Genomic DNA, 25,145 nt, shown 5'->3' with positions numbered 1-25,145 from the left:
AAATTCTAATCTCATGGTTATAAATTGAGGACTACTTGTACTTATGAAGAAGCCAAAGTCACAAAGTAGAAAAGAATATATTCAAGAAATTTAAGATGAAGGGAAAGAAGGAGTTCAAGGTACAAATGACAAATCATATGCTTATCTACCTGATATAACCTAAAATCATTCATGTTTTCTAAACAATTAAATTACATTATCTTAATCTTCCACTTGATGGTTTTACAAACCAAGCAAGAATGCCAAAGAATATCAAGTTGTGTTCTGGTGCTTTATTGACAATTATGACTGTATTGTAAGCAAGTAGAAACTGTATCAGCCACTGATAAATATAACCTTCCATCTGGGCAAGCACAAATTTCATAAAGTCCATCAGATCTCTCAGACTCTCCATTTGTTCCTTGAAGCAAATCTGGCAGTAGCAAATTTTGAGCATCAAAGATCTGCAAGGAAAAAGCACACCAATCTACTTTGTAGCTTTACTGTTAACAGAGAGAACTCTTGCTGTGCAACATTTACCAGGTAGAAATATCCAACTGTTTTCAAATATATCCCCAGAAACAACTTCAGCCTAAAAAGAAGAGAGATATTAGGAAGGAAAAATGTTCAAAAACCACTGCTATAGTGGGCCCACTCTTTTCTTTGATTCATTACTGAGCAATTTAATGGAAGCTTTATTATGAATTTGCAAATGAAAGTTCAAAGCCTCCTTTACATTATTCAATATGTCCTAATGAGCTAAAATTGTTTTAAATATAGCCTGGAAAACCACTCTGAAAACACTGTCAAATTGTTGAAGAAAGTCTCCTTTAGATCGTGCCCCAAACCTTTGGAAAGTATTTCAAATTGACCCTTTAGTTAACCCAAAGATATGTGTTCCTAATTGTAAACATTTCAGCATGCTGCTGCTTTCATTTATTTAAAACACATCTACCATTTCTTCAAGTTGCTGAGAGGGAAAAAAAAGTATATTTTTTGTTTTTTTATTCACAGCTAACAGGTCAGTCTGAGGAGCAGTTGTTTGGATCAAGGTCTTCTATTTCAGTATATTAAGAAGACAGTCTTGTCTCTTCTTAATTTGAAAGTCAATTGCTATTCCAATCAGCACATTTTGTTGATGCTTTATATACATAGAAAGTTTCTATTACACATTTCTAATGCATTTCTACTCCATCATCCAGGGTGCTTTTATTGGTAAAACAGAGATTCTTTGGGGGTCAGGGGGTTTATATGGGATTTTAAGAAGATGATGGGCAGTTTCATAGGTTGGCTACTGCAAGAGATGTCACTGGTTACAAAATATTAATTTACCAGAAGACAAACTGGTGAATTTGTTTCCCTTTAGCCTTCCAATCACCTTAATTTACTTCTGCCCTTTTAACTGGCTTTTTCTAAAGAAATCACTGGAATGAAATCTTCTGCTACTTTCATTTGTGAGATTCAGAAGCATTCTTAAAAATAAAGGATTTGCTTGAGTCTGGTGCTTTGCTCTACCTAATATTAGCTTTCCAATTAATTTTTGTTTAAAAGAATTGTTTGTTTAAAAGTACATAAAAATAAAATCAGGTGGGGCTTAGATGATGCATGGTGGATTCCAAAGAAGGTTCTGCTAACATCATGTTGGAAAATAAGTACTAGGAACAAACTCAAATGAAACAAATATGGATCTGTGCACATACCAGTGCTTATCCAGTCAAGTTGCACCACAGCATGCTATATCTGGTACTATTGGCAGTTGCCAAGCACATAACAAACACCTGCAGAGCACTCTAAGGACTGCCTATACCTGTATCTAGCCATCTTTTAAAATTCCCTCACTGTCTCTCCACCCAGCATTACCATGCTTTGTATTGCTCAATCAAATTGTGCAAAACAGGAATCTTGCACTGAAACTGATATTCTTTCAAATCTCCCTGTGCAGGAAATGTAAGGATTTCTGAGACATGAAACATTCGAAAAAGTAAGGATTTTAATATGGGAAATTAATAACACTAACTAGACAATGTTGCATTTAAGAAAAAAAAAAATCCCTTTGTATACTAAGTTTCCTCTTTTTTCCTCCTGCATTTTGTTGACATTGATAATGATCTAAGAATATTGTGAGCCTTTATATAAATTATAAAAATATAGAAATAACAGAATTTCTAAAGGATCAAATAGCCTTTATCATAAACCTGAACTTTCCAAAGCCATAGTAGTCTTTATTTACTGGAATTAAAACTGATAGTTTGACTCGTGCAGCAACCACCCCCCTTGAATACCAACTGCGAGTAGGAAATGTATTAATGTTAAATAAATCTTTAACATCTCACCATGCCATTGGTACTATGGAATGTGATATCCAAATGAGAGAGTCCAATAACATCTCCATTTTCTGCTTTGATGTGAACTTCTCTTGGAGCATTCATGGTGAGAGACCGTGTTGGTGATTCAAGTCTGAAACAATCATAAGAAGAGTAATCTTAATATTACAAAAAAGAAAAAAAAAGTATTTTCTGCTTCAATCCAAACAAAAAACTGGGTTTTATAATAATGTTTTCAAAGTGATTCTGGAGGCAGATTTCCTTAGTGTGATGTCATCCTGCCCTCTTAAATTCTTATGGTAGGATTTTAATCTGAATATTAAGTTTCCTAGGAAGTATTGCAAGCCTGATCAATGGGAGCCTGAAACATATTCTGTATAGCAGTGGTGCTCAACCTGACCAACTTTAAGATGTGTGGTCTTCAGTTCCCAGAATTCCACAAACAGCTGGTCTATTAATTATCTGGCTTGCCTGAATAACTCTATGATTGCAAAGGGTCAAACATCCCTTTTTAGAAACTAGACTCAAATTACATAATTTGCTATAATGAGACAAGAGGTGCAGCTCCTGGAGGCTTGTATGTACTGTATATTTGGAAACAGTGAAAGCCCCTCTTTGACTAGCTGGCATTTAAAATCAGTTATTCCCAATTGTCCATTTAATTGGAAAGTACATCAGCCATGTTAATGTCATTTTGTAAACGACACATCCTGCATCATTTACTTCATTTTACAGATTTGATAAATTATATAACTACAACAAGAGTTTTACTCTTTGCATTCGATGTCTGTTGCACTGAGGTAATTACTAATCTTTTAAAACTTATCCACAAATTAATTCACAAATAATAAACCTCAAATGTCAAGTAAAACTATTTGCTATTTTTTAAAAAAATCATTTAGACAATAGTCATTACAGTATGTAATGCCTGAAGGTGCCAGAAAAGAACCACAAAACTTTTGATATGCTTGCTAGGTTGCTTGCAAACTTAAATGCAATGAAGTTGTGCATAATTCAGCTTCTGCCCAATGGAGACTTAATACCGTACTTCTATATACTTTAAGAAAACAACACAATTTGTAGAGGTGAACTTGTAGAGGTGACTTGGTTTTATATACCAATTTAGTTTGCTTTTTAATACAGGAACATTACAAAAGCTAATAGATGTTTTCTCTGGATGGAACAATTTTTCAAGATAGCACAGGTTCAATTGGCAAACAAGCAACAATTTTGAGCTGAAGGAAAAAAAATAGACATTTGAATCAGTGATGGGATTCAAATATCTGAACAACCGGTTCTCTTATTTGATGCAGGCCTGGGCCTCCGATGCCTAGAACAGACTTCTGGAAGTGACATCCATGCACTTCCGGTGGGCCATTCTAGGCCTGGGAGGCCTCCTCCAGGCCTCCCAGGTCTAGACTGGACTTCTGGAAGCCAGCTGGTTTTCCAAATTCAGGTAAATTTAGTTACCCGTTCTCCTGAACCAGTGCAAACCGGCAGAATCCCACCACTGATTTGAATCTTAGAAAATATGAATCGACTATGGAATAGAAATGATGCCGATGTATCTTCATTCAATGTCCCCATGGTTTCCAACAATGAAGATTCATTATTTATATTTATCTGCTGTTTCATGGAATCAACTTCTTTAAATCTTACAAGAAGTATATAAACAATCATTCACAGCCATTCTGAATGTTGGGATTAGTTTTAATATGACACCATGTGATCCTATTTGTTTTAAATAAAATAAAATGTTCTTAGTCATCTGGTTCCTTAGCAATCTTCAATTACCTTGTTCAGGGATGGATATCTGACTTTACTCTTTTGAAAATTTACAATTTCAGTATTGTACATATGTATATATTTCAGTATGCTTTCATATTTTCTTGTTACCATTTCTTGCATATGATTTTATTTTTGCAAACTGCTTTGAGAAAGGTTTTTCCCTAAAGGAAGTTTAAAATTATTTACAGTGAATATACTTGCTAAAACAAAAAGGCTTAAAAAGGACAAAAATGTATAATAAAGAGAGCAAGCCTATCTAAAGGCTTCCCTAACAGGTTTTAGTTTAGTTAATGTATAAAAGAATACATTCTTTTAAAGTAAATAAGAATCACTAGAAGGAATACAGGTTTACCTGAATAACCACAATTGGGATCACAATTCTGTTGCTAAGCAAGGCAGTTGTTAAGTGAGTCAACCCAATTGTATGACTTTTTTGCCACTGTTATTAACTTAATTACTGCAGTTGTTAAGTGAATTGTGGTCATTAAATGAATCTGGCTTCCCCCATTGACTTTGCTTGTCAGAGGTTGGCTGGGCTGGTTGCAAATGGTGATCACATGACCCTGGAACACTGCAACCTGTCTGTTGCCAAGCACCTGAATTCTGATCACATGACCATGGGGATACTGCAGCTGTTGTAAGGATTGGTTGTAAATCACTTTTTTCAGGGCTGTTATATAACCAAATGAATGGCTGAAAGCCAAAACTATCTGTATGAGATTAATATACCACCATCTGCATTTAAAGCATTTGCACCATGAATGCCTTCAGAGTAAGCATGCTTTTCTGTAATTTGGTGCAAATGATTCCTGAGATTTTAGCAATGTCTTAATAATAATAATAATAATAATGATGATGATGATGATGATGGAAGGGACCTTGGAGGTCATCAAGTCCAACCCCCTGCTCAGACATGTAACCCTGTACCATTTCGGACAAATGGCTGTCCAGTTTCTTCTTAAAAACTTCCAGTGTTGGAGCATTCACCGCTTCTGGAGGCAGGTTGTTCCACTGGTTAATTGTTCTAACTGTTTCTTCTAAGAAGTTTCTCCTTAGTTCTAGGTTGCTTCTCTCCTTGATTAGTTTCCATCCGTTGCTTCTTGTCCTGCCTTCAGGCGCTTTGGAAAATAGCTTGACTCCCTCTTCTCTGTGGCAGCCCCTGAGATATTGGAACACTGCTATCATGTCCCCCCTCGTCCTTCTCTTCATTAAACTAGACATACCCAATTCCATCAACCTTTCCTTATATGTTTTAACCTCCAGTCCCCTAATCATCGTTGTTGCTCTTCTCTGTACTCTTTCTAGAGTCTCAACATCTTTTTTACATCGTGGTGACCAAAACTGGATGCAGTATTCCAAGTGTGGCCTTACCAAGGCATTGTAGAGTGGTATTAATACTTTGCGTGATCTTGATTCTATCCCTCTGTTAATGCAGCCTAGCACTGTGTTGGCTTTTTTGGCAACTGCAGCACACTGCTGGCTCATATTTAAATGATTGTCCACTAGGACTCCGAGATCCCTCTCACAGTTACTACTATAGAACAAGGACCCCCTATACTATACCTATACATTTGGTTTTTCTTGCCTAAATGTAGAACCTTACTTTTTTCACCATTGAATTTCATTTTGTTAGATAGCGCCCAGTGTTCAAGTCTGTCCAGATCCTCCTGTATCCTAAGCCTGTCTTCTGGAGTGTTGGCTATTCCTGCCAGCTTGGTATCGTCTGCCTATTTGATGAGTTCCCCATCTATCCCCGCGTCCAAATCATTGATGAAGATGTTGAAGAGCACTGGGCCCAGAACAGAGCCCTGGGGCACCCCACTACACACTTCCCTCCATGTAGATGTGGTTCCATTGAGGACCACACACTGAGTACGGCCGGTCAACCAGCTACGGATCCATCTGGTGGTGATGCTGTCTAACCCACATTTTCTATCTTATCAAGTAGTAGGTTGTGATCTACTTTATCAAATGCCTTACTGAAGTCCAAGTAAATTATATCCACAGCATTCCTCTGGTCCACTAATTTTGTCACTTGGTCAAAGAATGTAATAAGGTTTGTCTGGCATGATCTGTTTTTGACAAACCCGTGTTGGCTTTTAGTAATGACTTGGTTTGCCTGTAGGTGTTCGCTGATTCGTTGTTTGATTATCTTTTTCAGAATCTTCCCAGGTATTGAGGTCAAGCTGATAGGGCTGTAATTTCCTGGATCCATTTTTCCCCCCTTTTTTTGAAGATGGGAACTACATCAGCTCTTTTCCAGTCCTCTGGTAGTTCCCCAGTGCTCCAGGATCTTTGAAAAATATAGTTCAGTGATTCTGAGATACGTCTGCCAGTTCCTTGAGGACCTTGGTATGTAATCCATCTGGTCCTGGTGATTTAAACTTGTCTAGGCTGGACAGGTGCTCACTTACCCAGTGGCACTGTGTTCTTAGTGGCACTGTGTTCTCAAATTGCTTCTTTAGCTGTCTTACTATACAATATGAAGGTGGAAAATGATCTTGAGAACATGATTATTTTGTCAATACTGACCATTCTTAGTAATAGTAATAGTTTTTAAATTAGTTTGCAATAACTAATGTGATAATATGGAGTTTGATTCCTTGTTTCTCCCTAGTAATCCTTTTCCTTTCGGGTTGTTCCTCAGTATCTTACTGATTACTTATCATCTTACTGCTCTATAAGTCTAGCTTTACTGAGAATACAGCAAAAAAAAAAATAATGAAATAAATAATAAACGTTTACTCATTTTGGAGGGATATTCTTACTTAAGTGTTAGATTTTTGACATCATCTCCCACACCTTGGACAAGGGGTGTTTCTACAGAATGTTCGCAAAGGGCACCTTCTGGACCTGAAGCAGAAAAAAAGACAAATGATTGTCACTTTTAAGTGTCAAATTAAGTGCATTACTAATGGAAAACAAGTTTTTCATAACCACCCAACAAAATATCCAAATCTAATTCAGAGTACATACGGTCTTTTAAGTGTCTAAGATTCCACCATATTTTGAGTACTCTGATATTTGGGCTGGTTTAAATATTTGAGGTTCTAATGTAACACTGTGGGCTTTGGAGGTTTTGCTGAACATTAGAATAGCATATGTTTACAAGCCGTTAAATCTATACATTCAAAATTAAATATTCACATAACTGAAATGAAAAATTAGATCTATGGAGAAGAATTATTAGATATAAAAGTTACCAGGCAGTAAAAATATTGCTTAGAGCAGTGGTTCTCAACCTGTGGGTCGGGACCCCATTTGGGGTCGAACGACTATTTCATGGGGGTCGTCAAACAACGCAGCCCGCCATTTTTTTTCCCCTTTTCCTTAGCTGTGCTACTCTCTTTTATTCTATTGGCTTTTGAAAGGCAATAGAATAGACTCTCTTGAATAGAGTCTAATTCTATTGGCTTTCAAAAGCCAATAGGAATTGTCCAGGCTGTCTCTGCCCTGCTGAGCCTGCCAAAAGTCCCATTCTGCAAACGGTGCTGCACCAGTTGAGTAGTCCTTGACTTACGACCGGTTGGGGGTCGCGGCATTAAAGAGGTTGAGAACCACTGGCTTAGAGGGATAACCTAATTGGAACAATCTACCCACTGGGTAACAATAACTGTTTAACTTATACATAGAATTTCCATTGTAAGTTATTGCCAATGTAAGTTGAGTTGGACCTGATTTTACAACAATTTTTACAGCAGTTGTTAACAAATCACATGGTCATTAAATGAATCCAGCTTCCCCAACAGGTATCTTTTTGCTCAAAATTGGCAAAAAAAAAAAAAAAAAGGTTAGAAATGTACATGACTGCACAATGCTGCAACTGGTCTTAAATGCAAGATGTTGCCAAGTGCCCCAATTGCAATCACATGGCTGATGGTTGTTGCAACGGTTTTTAAGAGCAAGTACAGGTCGCAAGTTATTTTTTCTGAGACCATTATAACTGAAGACTTCCTGTATAAGGACTTCCCCATTTGCTAGTCCTGTGGACTCTATCTATCTGTTGGCTAATATGGAACTAGGTTAACCTATATGTAAACTTGTTAGGATGAAAACCACAACGTGTACTCTAGGTGAAGCAGACAACTGTAACCTCTTCAGTTCCATATTTTTGCTCATTCATTGCTCACTTCAGCCTACCAGCCTACATTATGATCCCCTATTAAGAGACTGTAAGAGGTTTTTCTCATGAATTCCTGCTACCATTTGACAACTGCACATTTCCTATACCATTCCCCAATCCTCAAAAGCCAATTTGCAAGTAAGTAAACAAAGTTTTAGAAGTAAGGTAAAGGTGATAAAAATCTTATTCTCAGAAATCTGCTTGGTTCACAAAAACAGAAGCTAGTTCCCAAACCAAAAAATGTTGTGCAGTATTGTCAGATCCAAAGATCTTACACGTGTTTCACATCATTCAGTAGGTTGTACAAGTAATTCAATGAGGTACTTAACTCATCAGCCAAATCAATGATTTTTACCTCAGTATTCAACTGAGTAATGTTGCCTTATTTTAACTGATAAGTCTATTTCCACATCTCATAATTTTGCTAGCAACAGAGCAGAAATGTTCTGTCATTTCCTTCTTCTGAGAAGTTTTTTTTTTTTCAGATTTCCAGTATTGCTAGTGGTCTTCCATCATCTGGCCATATTTAGCTTTCTTTTTTACAGATGCTGCCTACCATCTAGTTAAATATTAATTACTACTAATAAATAATTACCAATTACTCAAAATAAATATTTTTAGACCTCAATGTAAAATACAGTTTTGAAGATGTTTAATGTAACATTTTAGCTAAAAACATCAGTAATAAAATATTCAGTATTCTCTTAAAATTGTTATTAAAATAACAGATTACTGTTATTTATATAACCAATTTCAGATTATAGTCTTTATCTTCAAAAATAACAATTTTTTTTGTAATTTTAGACTTGCAAACAAACCTGTGACTCGAAGTTTCTCTGTACCAATCACAGTGTCACTCTCATGCACTGTAAAAAGTGGCTTTTCATTGAGATTCATAGAGTTGATCTGAAATTGTTGACTATGGATCTGTACCATGTCTGGATCTAAAAAGGACAAAACATTATAAAATGGATTTTCTTTGCTGATGCTTTAAAAATACATAAGTACACATCCTCAATGATGCAACATATAGTTATATAATTAGGATATTAAATTTGTAGTCTTACACTCAATAATTTGTGATTAAGACTCATTACATTAATCAGTTGATACATATATTGAACTACAGTGCAAGGTTAGCATCTGGTTATGTTCTCCATTTCTGGTTGATTTGATCAGAAAAAGCAGAATGTTCTAAACCAAATGGAAACAAAAATACTTTAGATGCCAGCATGCAAAAATATAAATATAGCTCTTTGTGTTTTCTGAGGTTTTCGCGGGTGTTTGTATGTAGGTCTTTGGTTATTCGGGTTTTCTCCCACGTAAAATTGGAAGTGTCTTGGCGACGTTTTGACGAAGTCCCATTCGTCATCTTCAGGCTGGTGTTTTCAGCTTCATGCTTCGAGGAGCAATGTGTGGTCTTAGCTGTTTCTTCCTTTTAACTGCCAGTGGGGGTATGAACTGATTGGGTGGGAGCTTGCTGTGTTCTGATTGGGTGGAGGTGTGTTCTGATTGGTTAGGGGCGTGGCTGTGCTCTGATTGGCTGGGGGGTTGGCTGTGCTCTGATTGGCTGGGGGGTTGGCTGTGCTCTGATTGGCTGGGGGAGTGTTCTGTTTGGGTGGGGGCTTTGTTGTGCTCAGGTTAGTCTGAGTTGCAGGGGGGTTTAAGATGGTGGGCTGCCTTGCTATTTTTTGGCTTCGCGTTCGTGGTCGTGCCTCATCTTCATGGTAGGTGTCAGTTTGCTTCATGTATGGATTGGAGGGGTTTAAAGTGGCTAATGATGCAGTTGTGGTCTGGCTTCTGGAAAAAACCACCAGATCCAAAATAAAAGCCTCCCCCATTAGCGAAGAGATCCAGCAAAGAATTCTCAGAGAGAAATCATCCAGATGCCCCAAACTCTATGGTATCCCCAAGACACACAAAGAAGGAACCCCACTTAGACCCATAGTGAACTCCAAATTTCTTGCCAAACAACTACAGCCCTATGCAGAATCCATCACCTCACACGTAAAAAACTCATTCCAGTTTATAGAGATCATAAAGAAACAAAACTTACAGCCCAGCGACCTACTCGTGAGCTTCGATGTCATATCCCTCTTCAACCAAGTGCCTATCAAAGAAGCCTTGACAGCTATCCAAAACAAATATAACCCCCCCAAACACATCTTAGATCTGACCAACCACTGCCTATCCAACACATACTTCATCTATAATGGACAAAAATACAAACAAACAGAAGGAGCACCCAGGGGATCACCCCTCTCACCTGTCATTGCCAACCTCTACATGGAACACTTTGAAACCCAAGCTCTAGAAAAATCGGATCACAAACCCAAACTCTGGCTCAGATACGTAGACGACACCTTCATAATCTGGCCACATGGGAAAGAAAAACTGGACAACTTCCTCACACACCTCAACAGCCTACATCCCAAAATACAGTTCACCATGGAAACAGAAGCTAACAACCAACTTCCATTCCTGGATGTCTTAGTCTACAAGAAATCCAATGGCTCCCTAGGACACACCATCTACCAGAAGAAAACACACACAAACCGCTATCTGCACGCTCTCTCACACCACCACCCAGCACAGATCAACTCCATAGCCAAGACACTCATCTCCAGAACAAAATGCTTAGCTGACGAACAACACCTAAAAACCGAACTACACACTCTCACCAATGTACTAACATACAATGGATTCCAAAGAAATAAGATTACAAACCTAATCCAAAAAGAAACCCCCACTAAAATCCAAGAAAGAGAACAAGAAAACGGCAAAGCCCTCCTCCCATACATAAAAGGCACCACAGACAGAATCAGCAAGATCCTCCATAAACACAACATCAAAACAGCATTCTGCACAAACAGAAAAATATCCACCATCCTAAGAAACCCCAAAGATAAAATTGAGTTAGAAAATCATGGAGTATATGAAATCCCATGCACTGTTTGTCCCACCACATACATCAGACAAACCAACAGAAGAATAAGTGCACGCATTGAAGAACATAAGAACTCAGTCAAAAAAGAGGAATCAACATCTTCCCTGGTCCAACACCTTAAAGCCACAGGACATGAAATTGACTTTAAAAATACCAGAACTATCGCCAAAACTGAACATTTTAATAACAGAATAATCAGAGAAGCCATCGAGATAGAAAAACGCCCACACAGCATGAACAAACGAGATGATACCTCCTGCCTACCAGCCATTTGGAAACCCGCCCTTCTTGACAAATGACTTCCTAACACAAAAAATGACACCAGACCCACACTCACAAAAACCACACAGGATGTCACCACCACACATCCACGCAAAAAACAAAGCCACACCAATGATGAGGCACGACCACAAACCAGAAGCCAGACCACAGCTGCATCATTAGCCACTTTAAACCCCTCCAATCCATACATGAAGCAAACTGACACCCTCCATGAAGATGAGGCACAACCACGAACACGAAGCCAAAAAATAGCAAGGCAGCCCCCTGCAACTCAGACTAACCTGAGCACAACAAAGCCCCCACCCAAACAGAACACTCCCCTAGCCAATCAGAGCACAGCCAAGCCCCTAACCAATCAGAACACACCTCCACCCAATCAGAACACAGCCAAGCTCCCACCCAATCAGTTCATACCCCCACTGGCAGTTAAAAGGAAGAAACAGCTAAGACCACACATTGCTCCTCGAAGCACAAAGCTGAAAACACCAGCCTGAAGATGACAAATGGGACTTCGTCGAAACATCACCAAGACACTTCCAATTTTATGCGGGAGAAAATCCGAATAACCAAAGACCTACATAGTTCTTTGTGAATATATACAATGTGGACAAAGCCAAATTAAAATTCCAGATTTGATAAATCCTTAATATGCAGCATCTTGTCTCTTTACACAGAATCTTTAATTCAAATAGGGCTGTATTTTTAATTATGAATGTATCTATATCTAAACAATATTTTTATAATTTACATAAATTTGATATTCGTATCTTCCTGGGAACTGAGTCACTAAAGAGATTTATAATTGAAGTCAAATTATTCATATGTTCATTTTTTGATAATGACATAAAATTATTTTTCTTTATTTCAAGTATTTGACTAATTGGCATATCTAGACAATATATATCCTATAGTATATGAGCTCATAATAAGAAACACATTCCTTTATTTGGATATAAACCTTTCAAAATCCAAACTAAAGAAAAATATATTACACCTACCTACACTTAATCTGCCTGTGACATTTCCATCACTATTGCGTGCATTCAAAGTCACATTATGAGAAGATTGCAAAAGTAAGGGTGAATCCTAGGATTAAGAGAAAAAAGAATGTAAATGTTTAAGACGTTTGGCTAGACCTTACTGAAAAATAAATACATCCACTCTTTTCCAATTCTCCATAATTTACAATGAGATATGATATAATCTGACATAATCTGAGATATGATATGATATGATATGATATGATTAGCAGGACTGCTAATTAGAATTTCTTACAATGATGCTGGGGAGGCTATCATCCAATAAATCCAAGAATTAGCATTCTTTAAGCATATTTGTTGAAATGGAAAGAGAAATTACAGAACTGAATATTGCTGGAACAATGCCAGAATGAGCAGAAAAAATATCAGATCTGTGATGTGCTTCAAAGGAAACACCCCGAAGTATTTTAGTCATGTGATATGTATTGCTGCTTTGAATCAGGTCTTTACTTCAATTTCAAAGCAAAATGGCTTTTGTAGGGCCGATTTTATTGAAATTCTATCAAATCAAAACAGGCTTTGCATAACTCTAGTAAATATGATTTTTTTCCAATATGACAAACCACAGTGTATTTCTATGTGTATTAACTCAGAAATAAGCCTTGTTAAAATCAGTGGGATTTATTTCCAAATAGCTGTGCATAACATTGTATCATTACCTTTCTGGAGTGAATTTCTTTGACATATAATGGATATAAAAATTCAGACTCTCCTTCTAGACGAAGCCCATCAGCATTAACCTGTAGGTATCCCATTCCAGCCTGCAAATGCAAAACACATTTTAAATATTAGTTGTGTGAGACATTGTCAAATTCTTTTCAAAGATACCAGATTTATTTTTTCCAAATACTGTATGATTTATTCAAGAAGTACATCCCTAATGAAAAAGAAAGTCAGAAGATAAATATGTTACAGATGGAAGAAAGGTGGTCATAACAAGCATTGTTTTCACACAAGGTTTTCATGAGAGCCATCTGCAAATATGCCCACCCAAGCAGAACTACATTAATAAAAAGGTGCTGCACACAAGGACTTCTTCTCCAATCCATATACCAGCAATGTATACACAAGCTCTCTTCAAAAAGCAATAATTCCAAGAAAAAAATATAAGTTGCATAACAGAAAGGCTAGAAGTGATCCACTTGTTCCTCTTTTCTGTTTGGATTAATCATACATTACTGTTATTTGAAATGGAATCATATATTTATGATTGCTGGCATGCAACTAAATCTACATGGTTATCTCTCCCATTAAGAATTTAGATATTTGAGCACTGCATTACATGAAGCATTAAAGAATGAATTTCAAGTAATACAAATCAATGAACACAATTCAAAGCATATTAACACTGAGTTAAATACAAATTATCCTAAAGTATATTTAAGACTGTAGCTTCCGGCTAGAATTACATATCACATGAAGTGATTTTTTTAAAAAATATGGGTTAACAAACCAAAATGATTGACTTATTAGCAATACTGTGATTTGAAAAGTACATAGCTGGGGGGGGATTTCATACATCAGGCTAAACTATAACTAAAAACACATAAAGAAGGTGAGATATAGAAACTCATCTACTGAAATAAGATAGAAGCAGGGGAAAATAACTTTATTTGCTGCAAATAACGACGTTAAAACTAGATACTTGTCAGAGCATCTGTGTTCTGTCTGTCTCTGTCTGTCTGTCTGTCTGTCTGTCTATCTATCTATCTATCTATCTATCTATCTATCTATCTATCTATCGCTTGAACACAGATCTATCCCAGCTCTATATGTATCTAGTTGCTGGCCTGCCGCTTTGTTACTGTAAATGTAAAATGTGGATCCTGTAGATTAGGAATAAATTGTATTATGAAGTTATTGTATTTTTGTTGATTTTTATATAGGTATTCCCCAGTGTTTGAAAATTATTTCCAAAATTCCTCTAGGGTAAATAGACTGAAGGATGTTTTACAAAGCACCATCACTGGGAAAAACTTAAAGCGACAGTAAGAATATAAACAAAAGCAACAGTAAAACCCAATTAAAGGAAAAAGAACACTTACTGTTGAAAACCACATTATTTTAAGAATCCAAATTGTCAGAGCAAGATTCACAACTAGAATGATGATCAAGAGGAGGATAAATAAATAAAGGCAGCGCTTTCTCCAGCCATAAATGCCAACATTGTAGACATACGGAGATTCTGGTCTCTGTATGTCAGTACCTGGTGTTGCTGAAATATACTCTTCACGTACCATCTGCTACAGAAAAAAATAATGGACATAATTAACTAAAAATAAATATTTCAAACAGGGCATTCTACTTCAAATTTGAAAACTGAACATCTAATAATTAAAAGTAGATTTCTAAGAGCTAAGAATTTAGCAAGCTGATGATCCTCCAAACAAAACAGTGAAGCATTATTGATTAATAAAAAACATTAATTATATAATTTCATTTAATGAGAAAGAATAGAATAGAATAGAATAGAATAGAATAGAATAGAATAGAATAGAATAGAATAGAATAACACAGTTGGATGAGACCTTCAGGCAGGAAACCCTATACCATTTCAGACAAATGGTTATCCAATCTCTTCTTAAAAACTTCCAGTGTTGGAGCATTCACCGCTTCTGGAGGCAGGTAGTTCCACTGATTAATTGTTCTAACTGTCAGGAAAGTTCCTGGTTGCTTCTCTCCTTGATTAGTTTCCATCCGTTGCTTCTTGTCCTACCTTCAAGGGCTTTGGAGAATAGCTTGACTCCCTCTTCTTTGTGGCAACCCCTGAGATATTGGAACGCTATCATGTCACCCCTAGTCCTTCTTTTCATTAAACTAGACATACCCAATTGCAGCAATTATAGCAGTAATGGGAACACCAGTGGAGGACCTGAAGGGACAAGTTGGGACAGATCATCCTCGAGAAAAATCTATCAATGTGATCACTAAGAAGCCAATACCAAATTGGTGGTAAATAACCAATTAATGATCCATCACATGCATATATATAGATCCATTTCTGCTTTTTTATGTCTATGGAATAGTCTTAAAATTAGTAAACTGACTTATATTCACTGTCCTAATTAATATAGTCTCCTGGAGACAATATATTCTGATAAGAAGGAATCTACCTATTTGTGTCCCTAGAACACAGAACCTGATTTTCAGAGTTGGGCATGCCATTCTGTAGGTAAAACATTAGGGCCATAGTACACATAGTATACATAGTATAGTATACATATGTCTGATTTGCGCATCTGTTTGGTATTCAAAAATTATATGTCAGAAACTGACATACAGTATAGGACTGACTGGGATAAGCAGTCAGCCTTCCTGGGATCCGATATAGATGCAATAATAGGTATAAATGATAAGTCTCAGAGAGACTTGCTGGCATTAAGGGAAGAATCTATAGACAGACTGCAGCCCTAAATACTGCAGATCTGGTCCTAAATATTCAATTGACCTTTACTGACAGTGTCCAAACAAAAATCAGTTAAGGGGTAGCATTTTAAAAAATAAATAATCAATTAAAAATACTAAATTATAAGCTACTTCCGTACTACTCCAGTTGATTCCAGATGAATTTATAAAAATCTGGAGGGTGCCACAGTAAGAGAAGGTTCTTTAGATTACTCCTAATGCAGGAATGGTGATCCACTTAAGAGAACAACTTTCCTTAAATTATAATATTAAAGTACAACAAGTATTTGTGGAACTCAAGCGTAGCTACTGCATCATGCAAGATAGTTAACATGACTGACAAATATGCAGTCTCCACGAAAAGACAACTGAAAGCATATGATTTTATACTCAAGCCCTTATATGGCAGAAGCACCCATTATTAAGTAACATGATCATTTTTTTTCCATAAAAGATCAGCCTTTCAGTTGGAGCATGCAAAAAAAAAAAAGGAGGGGGGGAAACCAGCAAGGAAAAGAGGAAGCTCATTGCATTAAAAGCATACTGTCCCACCAAAGGAATTACATTTGTTATTTCGATATTGCTATTTATATTGCCAAGGACACAAAGTTAGAGTCAGATGTTGCCACATTTACATAGTTACTACAATCTAAACTACAAAAATAACTTGTGTATTGTGTTTCAAGTTAATATAATACTAATCTAATGGTGGAGGGGAAGTCAAAATTGAAAGAATTATCATAGGTTTTTTAAACAGTCTATTAATCCTTTACATTAATTGATTTATAATTTATAATACCTATGCAAAAAATGTTTGCCTAAAAGACTTACCTTGGAAGGTTTTAAACAACAGCAGAAACTGCAGATCTAACTCAGATCAAACGCCTTCAGCCTGACAATGAATTTCTACACTTGTACCCACAGTGGAAAATATTTTAGGCGTGGCTCAACTTGTTTACATGTTTGGCCACATTTCACATTCCACCCCCTTTTACTAGCGGCACAGACAGGGCTAATTTTACTCTATGACAAACTAGCTGGTGCTACACTAATGCTTTAAGAGGTGAAAGGCTGGGTATAATTTGTATTTTCAAAATAGTATGCACCTCTTATTAGAATGTTACTCACACTACTCTGAAGACAGGAAAAATCCTATCGAACTGTTAGCTATTAAAAAAAAAGAAAAGAAAACACTTAATTTTGCTCATATTCAGTTTACCGACATAAAAGTTCAGAGATTGTTGTACATGTACAACAGCAGCACACAATGTTTGGTGAAGCAGAAACATGCAATTGGTCTAGAAGTATATGCTTACCCCAAAATGGGTAAAACCAAGACCAAGAAGTAGGTAAACCCTGGAGAAAAACTATATGTGATTTAACTGAAATATATATTGAATGCAATTATCCTACAACTTACAAAATTATTTTATAATTTTCCTGTTCTGTTATATTAAGAATTATTAATAGTGAGAAACTTTCTCAGTTTGGAGCAATGTACAAATGCCTGGGCTAGGGGTTGCAAACATTTATTTATTGAAGAAACTCATATAGTTTTTATTTAAGAAACCCAACTTGGAAGGCTCACAAGAGTTATATAAAGCATCTTTAAAACACAATAAAAACAAGACAGATGGAAGGAAGGAAGGAAGGAAGGAAGGAAGGAAGGAAGGAAGGAAGGAAGGAAGGAAGGAAACTGCACAGCTATCAACATTCAAGTATAATTTTTTTTCTCTCACACAAGTACATATAGAATATATACAGAGAGACAAAATGATCTTAGCTTTCTTCTCTCTCTCTAAGCCAGGAGTGGAAATCTTTCAATGGCAGGCCAAGAAATCCATTTTGGGAGGTGGCTGAGGGTGTAATAATTGGATAGATAATATAAAGTGGATAAAACCCAAAATTTTCTGTGGGTTTTGCCTGGAAAGGCTGTTGGGAATGGGGGCAAAGTTTGTGAGTTTTTCTATGAGCCAATACTACAAAGGTTTTCACACAGTGAATCACACCTCAAAATGTCAAGTAATTAAGTCTAATCTTTAGCAATAACTATAATAAAAATAGCTTCAGGGGCTGCAAAAATAGACTTCAGCATTTTTAAGAAGGACATTGAAAACACAAGAATCATTCCTTTTCAACAATTTATTGGTTTTTTCTACTCCCATTAGCAGCAGGAAAATTATAATGTGATTTCCACCAACAATTGATTGACTGACTGGTGAAAACTCTTTTGTGCTATTGATGATACACTACAAGGAGGATTTATTCCTGCCAATTCTATTATCTTTTTGTTTATATATCTCTAATTGCTGGCAAGCAACTAAACAGAGTGCACCTTCCTACAATCAGACATCTGAGTGGCATATTGCATCTGCGTATGAAAAAATCCAGCCCTATGAATATATACCAAATTACAGAAAAACAATAAGTCTCAACAATCTTCTTTCAACAGTACAGATAGTCTTTGATTTATGACCATTTGTTTAGTGGCCATTTGAAGACACAGTGACACTGAAAAAGATGATTTACAACCTGTCCTCACAATTAAAAGTGTTGCAGTGTCCCCATGATTACATGATAGCAATTAGGGCACTTGGCAACTGTTGCACATTTATAATGGATGCAGTCCTATAATTGCTATTTGCAGTCTTGCCAGCTGACCTCTGACCAGCCCAGCCAATGGGGAAGCTGGCAGGGAAGGTTACAGGTTGCAATCACGTGATGTTTTACTTAACAACCATGATGATTTGTTTAACCACAGTGGCAAAAAAGGTTGCAAAATTGAATGCAATCATGTGTGATGCCTCGCTTTATGACTACAACTGCTTAACAATTGAAGCCTGTGAGATGGGCACCTTGTCAGTCAATAGGAGTGCTGTCCCAAAGGTGCTTTTTCAGGAGGCAACTGGACTTTCTTGTTTTTCTTTGAAGACGTTTTGCTTCTCATCCAAGAAGCTTCTTCAGCTCCAACTGGATGGTGGGGAATGGAAGGATTTATATTCCTTGCAGACAGCTGTCATTTGCATTCTTTTAGAGTTGCTCGGGCCATTTGGAGGTTTGGAGATTTCCAGAAAACCCTGTAAACTACAGGAACAGGACAGAAAACATCCTGCAGCCAAGAAGGCTCTACACGCATTTGCAATACTCAGGTGACCCTGAGGATACAGATAACCCCCAAATGGCCCCAATGGTCAGAAGAGCACTGACACAGACATCCTCTTCATTTCCCCAAGCCTGGAAATGAAACGTTTGGAAACCAACCCACAAGCTCATAGAACAAACCTTCATCTTCATCCTATACTTGAGCTACTGATATTTGCCACTATTGCAAATCCTTCCATTCCCCACCATCCAGTCAGAGCTGAAGAAGCTTCTTGGATGAGAAGTGAAATGTCTTCAAAGAAAAACAAGAAAGTCCAGTTGCCTCCTGAAAAAAAAGCACCTTTGGAACAACCATGACCTGGATGACTGAGAATCTCCATAAACAGGTGTTTTGATTTATTACCAGCTTACCAGGCACTTAGGAGACAAGGTACTGTGAACCAGGAAACAACCTAATGACTTAATAGTAGGCTATTAACACCCTAACAACTAAAACCCACACACAACTAAGCACCATATAAATATAGTGTGTAAACCAGCCCAGTGCACACATTCTGGAGAGGGAGAAGTTCTCTAAGGATTGGCTCCAGCAAAGACTCAAACTGGATCCTGTAACACTGCTTAATAATGAATGTTGCAGTTCCTATTGTTGTCATAGATCAAGGACTACCTGTAACTAAACTGGATTTTTAAAATCTCCACTTGGGAGAAGAAGAATCACCATAATATTAAGCTATATTGGAAATAAAAGCAATTTTAATGAAAAACTACTTGCATTCAATAAATAACTAATTTTATTCAAAAAGAGTAGGCTAATAAAAGTTACCCAGTCTCCTCATTCTATGCCAGTGACCCAAATTTTACATATTTGGAAATCCTGCAAAGAGAAGGAATTTAAAGTACATGTTTTAATCACATTAGCTACAATGTTCAATTCACAAAAATAAAAAAAAAGCTTAATTAAATGAGTTTTGGATAACTGGAAAACTTCCTCAGTATTTTAAGAGCTTCAATCTTGTCCTAATATGGGTATTAAAAAGAGCTCTTATATTTCTGTTGGGTAACTACATTGGCTCCTCCTAGATTAACAGTTTGAACTGCCTAGCCAACTTAAAGTATATTTGTTCAGTGGAATAGTTCATATCTCACAACATTTATTTTCTATAATAAAAAACAAAATCAGATTACAGAATCATACTCAAATGCCTACATATTTTCATCTGAAGAAAAATGCTATTGTGAAAGGTAGTGTTGAAATGAAAGATGTCACAAATCTACATGCATGTCAATATTATGAAAATAATTGAAACAAGAAAATGCAATAAAACACAGCAAATGCAAGGAAACACAAGTGCAAGCACAACTCGTAGAAAAAAACAACACAAGACTGCCATTCTTCTTCAGTTTAAACGGGTCAAAATAGGATGCCAACCTTTCATTGGGAATAGTGGGAAAGAAAAATAAAAGCAAAGTTACTGCATGGACAAATTAAGAAGAAAAAAAACTAAACTAAAAGCTGCATCCCACTTTTCACTCTCCTGGCATTAGAGGTGAAGCAGAAACAAAAGTGATTCATCTACAAAATGTCTTCATTTCTACTTGACCAGGCTTTCCAAGAGTGAGCAAACTGTGGCTCCTTTTCAGTGTGGTTCCACCTTCCATTTAGTAACCTGTGAAATTGGCTAAAAGAGCCAATGACTAAAATTGGATATTGTGGTGTTGGGGAAGGTAACATCAATAGTGCTAATTAAAATACATATTATGACTCAAAGATGGGGAGGGAGGAAACAGAATGTACAGGGGAGGAGTGAAATTTACTATTGGTCCATCAACCCTCCAATGTGATACTTCCCCATAGGGTGCCCAAGCCAACAGGAAGAACCAGGTCTTCAAGCCCTTATGGAAGGCCAAGAGGATGGGAGCCAGTCTGGGGGCAAGATGTTCCAAAGGGCCAGAGCCACTGCAGAGAAGGCTCTTCTCCTGGATCCCACCAGCCAGAATTCCCTGACCGATGGGGTCTGCAGCATGGGTGGCGATGGCCAGTTCCACTGGGGTGAGATGGTTCCTCATGGACTTTAAAGATGATAACTGCCAGATATGATGAATTAGGTGAGGGTAACACAGTACTAATTTCAAGGCTCTCTTCTGTGACATTAGTTTAATGTTTTGAAATAATCTAAAATAGATGCCACAATTTAGGAAGTGGAATGTGTCAGATAAAAGCAATCAAGATAATAAGTGGCCTGAAAAGAAAAAAAAATGTGATTTATAGGCGTGCTGGGTAGGTTTAACCAGAAAAGAGAAAATTGTGGGTAAGCATGGCAAGTATCTGGATGGCTATGAAGCAGAAGATGGGCAGAACTGAGCAGACCTGTTCCAGAAGGGAAGACAAGAAGTAATGTATTGAAACAGTGAAGAAATCCATTTTGATTGGACATTTGGAAAAAGTTCCAAATAGGAACAACTCTTCAACAATGGAAATTGGACTCAGAAGACGATGGTCTTTCTCTCTTTCCTGGAGGTTTTAAACTGAGACTGGATGGTCTTCTGTCACAGATGCTAATGGTATAATAGAGGATTCCTGCATTGAACAATATTATCTCTCACTGTGCATCTGAGATACATATTTTCAGCTTTTTATATTTATTTTATACTATTTATCATAAGTAAATGAAGAAATTCAAAATTAAGAATTTAAAATTTCCTTAACTTTCATTCACCTTATATATCAGAAAAGGCATACTGTAGATAGGCATAGATTTGCTCTTGCCTTCTTCCCAGATTTTTCCAATCTAGTTTACAGCTCTGGCATTCTGGGTTGGTCTCCATTCAAGTTGTAACCAGTTCTGTGCTTGCTTAACATTTTCAGGATCAGCTAGGTGCTACCCCCTTGCTCTGGCATTCATATGCATACGTTCCTTTAAAGGTGAGAAGTACACTGCTTAACACAGCGTATTGCACAGTCGTAGTATGATGTTTTTAAGGAGTCTAAAATACTTGGAAAAGGGAAACGTTACATTTCCATAGATACTCGGTACAGGGAATAGCCATAGAACCAGATGAGAGGGCTTGGCCTAAGAGAACTGGCCACCGAATTGACCAACAGGTTTGCCAGAAGATGAATGGTTAAATGAGGAGCCGAATCATTTTAACTTTTGGAGCTTCTTGGACAAAAGGAGAAATAAAAATGTAGGAGAGGCAAATACTTTTGACACATCAAACGTTGGAGCAAAGTTGTACATGCCGCCTTAAGGAAGGGTAAGTACAAAGACTGGAAATGAGTTGGAGTACATCAATATTCCCAAAATCCGGAATCAGGATTTTTTGGGTTGGGAAGCAGGCAGGAATAGAGAAGGTCCTGCTGGAGAGGTGGAGCATCTACAATCTGGTGCCTCCCGAGGTAAAGCATTAGGTGTTAACTCTCCTAAATCCCACCGCATCCTCAACCAGGAACCCACGACTTCTCCGCTCGCCTGCAACCCTAAAACTCGCTCATTCGGAGCGAGCCTCGTTACAAGTGTATTTACTTCTCAATAAATCCGCTAGAAAAGTCAAACGTGGAAGGAAGGAGCGGGCTCTACCTGATCTTCCCACGGGTGTCCTCTTCGGGGGGGCTGAACGAGGGTGAGCGAAGTCATCGCATCTCCCCTCTTCGCCAGGGAGACCGTCGAGCGCCCCCAGGATTCACCAGCCTTCCTCCGGCGGCGGTCCCTCCCCTTCCATCCCTCGCAGCCCAAACGAGCTCGTCCAGCAACAAGCGCGGCTTTTTCGTCTTGTCGGCGCAGCTTCGTTCATCGCGGAGGAGGGAAACGCCCCGTCAGCGCCCGCTACTCGCCGCTGGAGAAGAGCGGGAGACGGTTCCTCTTGGCCCGCTTTTCCAGAGTCCGGACGCTTCGCTGCGCGCTGACAGCGCGTCCCCCTCGCTCGATTGCTTGCCAGCAAAAACAGAAGCGCCGCCAGTGGTTTAGCCAACGCCGCCAGCGGCTCTGAAGAAAATCCATCTCTTCCCTGCCCCTTAACGACCCCAAAGGCGCTTTCCCAAAAGACAGCTGGATTGTGTTTTTTGTTTGTTGAAGACGATTCGCTTCTTATCCAAGAAGCTTCTTCTGAGAAAGAAAATCCAGCTGCCTTTTGAAAAAGCACATTTGGGACAATCCTGACCTGGATGGCTGAGAATCTCCCCAGACGCGTCCCTTCTTAGCATGTTGCTCACTCGCGGGACGACGCGCGGTGACTTTTTGCTGACCAACAGCAGAGAATCCGGCGTAATTCCTGTAATGTGCCGCTCTCTTTGTACCTTGAACCTACTGGAAGGAAATTGTTTCTGTATTAATTATGACCCAGAGGGTTTGCTAGTTCCTTCTGATGGCCAGGTGGTGTTCTCTTGAATTATTATTATTATTATTATTATTATTATTATTATTATTATTATTATTATTATTATTATTATTATTATTGATCATCGCACAGTCAGCCAGATGTTCAGACTGGATTTGGCATTTTGTCTACCTATCGAGTCCTTACCCAGGACATGGGATAGGCAGATGTGGATGTTTGATGGTATTACAGGTATCGTCGCAGGATGGAAGCAGTTCCTAATAAGGCCGCCTTTTGCAATTGACTAATAGCAAATTTGTCAATGCCAATGGTGTTCAAGTGGTGCTCCAGTTGTTTTGGGATTGCGCCCAAGGAGCCTATGACTATTGGTACTACCCTTGCTTGCTTTTGCCACAGTCTTTCTATTTCTATTTGTAGGTCTTTGTATTTTGTTATCTTCTCCAGTTCTTTCTCTTCTATTCTATTATTATTATTATTATTATTATTATTATTATTATTATTGATCATCGCACAATCAGCCAGATGTTCATACTGGATTTGGCATTTTGTCTACCTATCGAGTCCTTACCCAGGACCTGGGATAGGCAGATGTGGATGTTTGATGGTATTACAGGTATCGTCGCAAGATGGAAGCAGTTCCTAGTAAGGCCGCCTTTTGCAATTGACTAATAGCGAATTTGTCAATGCCAATGGTGTTCAAGTGGTGCTCCAGTTGTTTTGGGATTGCACCCAAGGCACCTATGACTATTGGTACTACCCTTGCTTGCTTTTGCCACAGTCTTTCTATTTCTATTTGTAGATCTTGGTATTTTGTTATCTTCTCCAGTTCTTTCTCGTCTATTCTGCTGTCTACAGGCACTGCCACGTCCACTATCCAGACTTTTTTGTCTTTCTTATCGACAATTGTTAAGTCTGGGGTGTTATGTTGCAGGTGCTTGTCTGTTTGAATTCTGAAGTCCCAGAGCAGTTTAATTTTATCATTTTCTATGACTTTTTCTATTTTATGATCCCACCAGTTTTAGCTTACAGGCAAATGATATTTCTTGCAGATCTTCCAATGCACCATTGTTCCTACTTTGTCATGCCGCTGTTTGTAGTCAGTCTGTGCGATCTTCTTGCAGCAGCTTACTAGGTGGTCCACTCTTTCTTGAGCTTCTTTGCATAGGTGGCACTTACTGTCTGTTGCTGTCTTCTCAATTTTGACTTTATATGCATTTGTCCTTAAGGCTTGGTCTTGTGCAGCCAGAATTAGTCCCTCGGTCTCTTTCTTCAATTTTCCTTCTCTTAGCCATTGCCAGGTCTTGTTATTATCTGCTTTCCCAGCTATTTTTTTTAATGTATTGGCCATGTAGTGCTTTGTCTTCCCATGCCTCTATTCTGTTCTTCATTTGGTCTTTCTTGTAGGCCAGTTTGGTCTTTCTATTACTACTATTATTATTATTGTTATTATTATTATTATTATTATTCATTAGACGTGAACCTCAGTCAACTGAACATTCAAACTGACTGGCGCTGATGGTTGACACGGGTTGCTGCCAGCATCCTAGGTATCAACCAGGTAGCTCCTTAAAATGTAAGAAGTTCTGAGTAGCTCAGTTTTTTGTAGCATTGTTGGAGTTATTGCAGGAAGCTGCAATTTCTTGAAATATTTTGCAAAGTTTTTGGACATAGTTCCCAGTGCCGCGATGACAATGGGTATCACTGTTACACATTTCATCCATAAGCACACAGTTTTGATGGCCAGGTCACGGTATTTTGCAATTTTTCCCAGTTCTTTTTCTTTGACTCTGGCATCTCCTGGTACAATGATATCAACC

General features: G+C 37.9%; 1 protein-coding gene across 3 annotated transcripts; it reads right to left on the bottom strand.

Moving 5' to 3' along the window:
* Nucleotides 1–252: 252 nt before the first annotated feature.
* On the bottom strand, nt 253–22,798 carry SGCG (sarcoglycan gamma). Of its 3 annotated transcripts, none has more exons than XM_039356106.1 (8): nt 22,572–22,798; nt 14,529–14,726; nt 13,143–13,244; nt 12,442–12,529; nt 9,033–9,158; nt 6,860–6,944; nt 2,313–2,436; nt 253–443 (listed from the first exon to the last, which is right to left on the bottom strand). In XM_039356106.1, the coding sequence occupies exons 1-8, from the start codon at nt 22,626–22,628 to the stop codon at nt 273–275; spliced, it is 951 nt and encodes a 316-aa protein (XP_039212040.1). In that variant the 5' UTR covers nt 22,629–22,798; the 3' UTR covers nt 253–272. The 3 variants fall into 3 exon arrangements, with proteins under 3 accessions (XP_039212040.1, XP_039212051.1, XP_039212062.1); XM_039356117.1 differs by lacking the exon at nt 22,572–22,798 and adding an exon at nt 16,720–16,873; XM_039356128.1 differs by lacking the exon at nt 22,572–22,798 and adding an exon at nt 16,720–16,817 and having other exon boundaries at nt 14,529–14,723.
* Nucleotides 22,799–25,145: the final 2,347 nt, after the last annotated feature.

Source organism: Crotalus tigris, unplaced genomic scaffold, assembly GCF_016545835.1.
Source record: "Crotalus tigris isolate CLP2741 ecotype Arizona unplaced genomic scaffold, ASM1654583v1 scf7180000017573.2180621, whole genome shotgun sequence".
NCBI classification, from domain to species: domain Eukaryota; kingdom Metazoa; phylum Chordata; class Lepidosauria; order Squamata; family Viperidae; genus Crotalus; species Crotalus tigris.
This window is presented reverse-complemented; position numbering and strand designations above follow the sequence as displayed.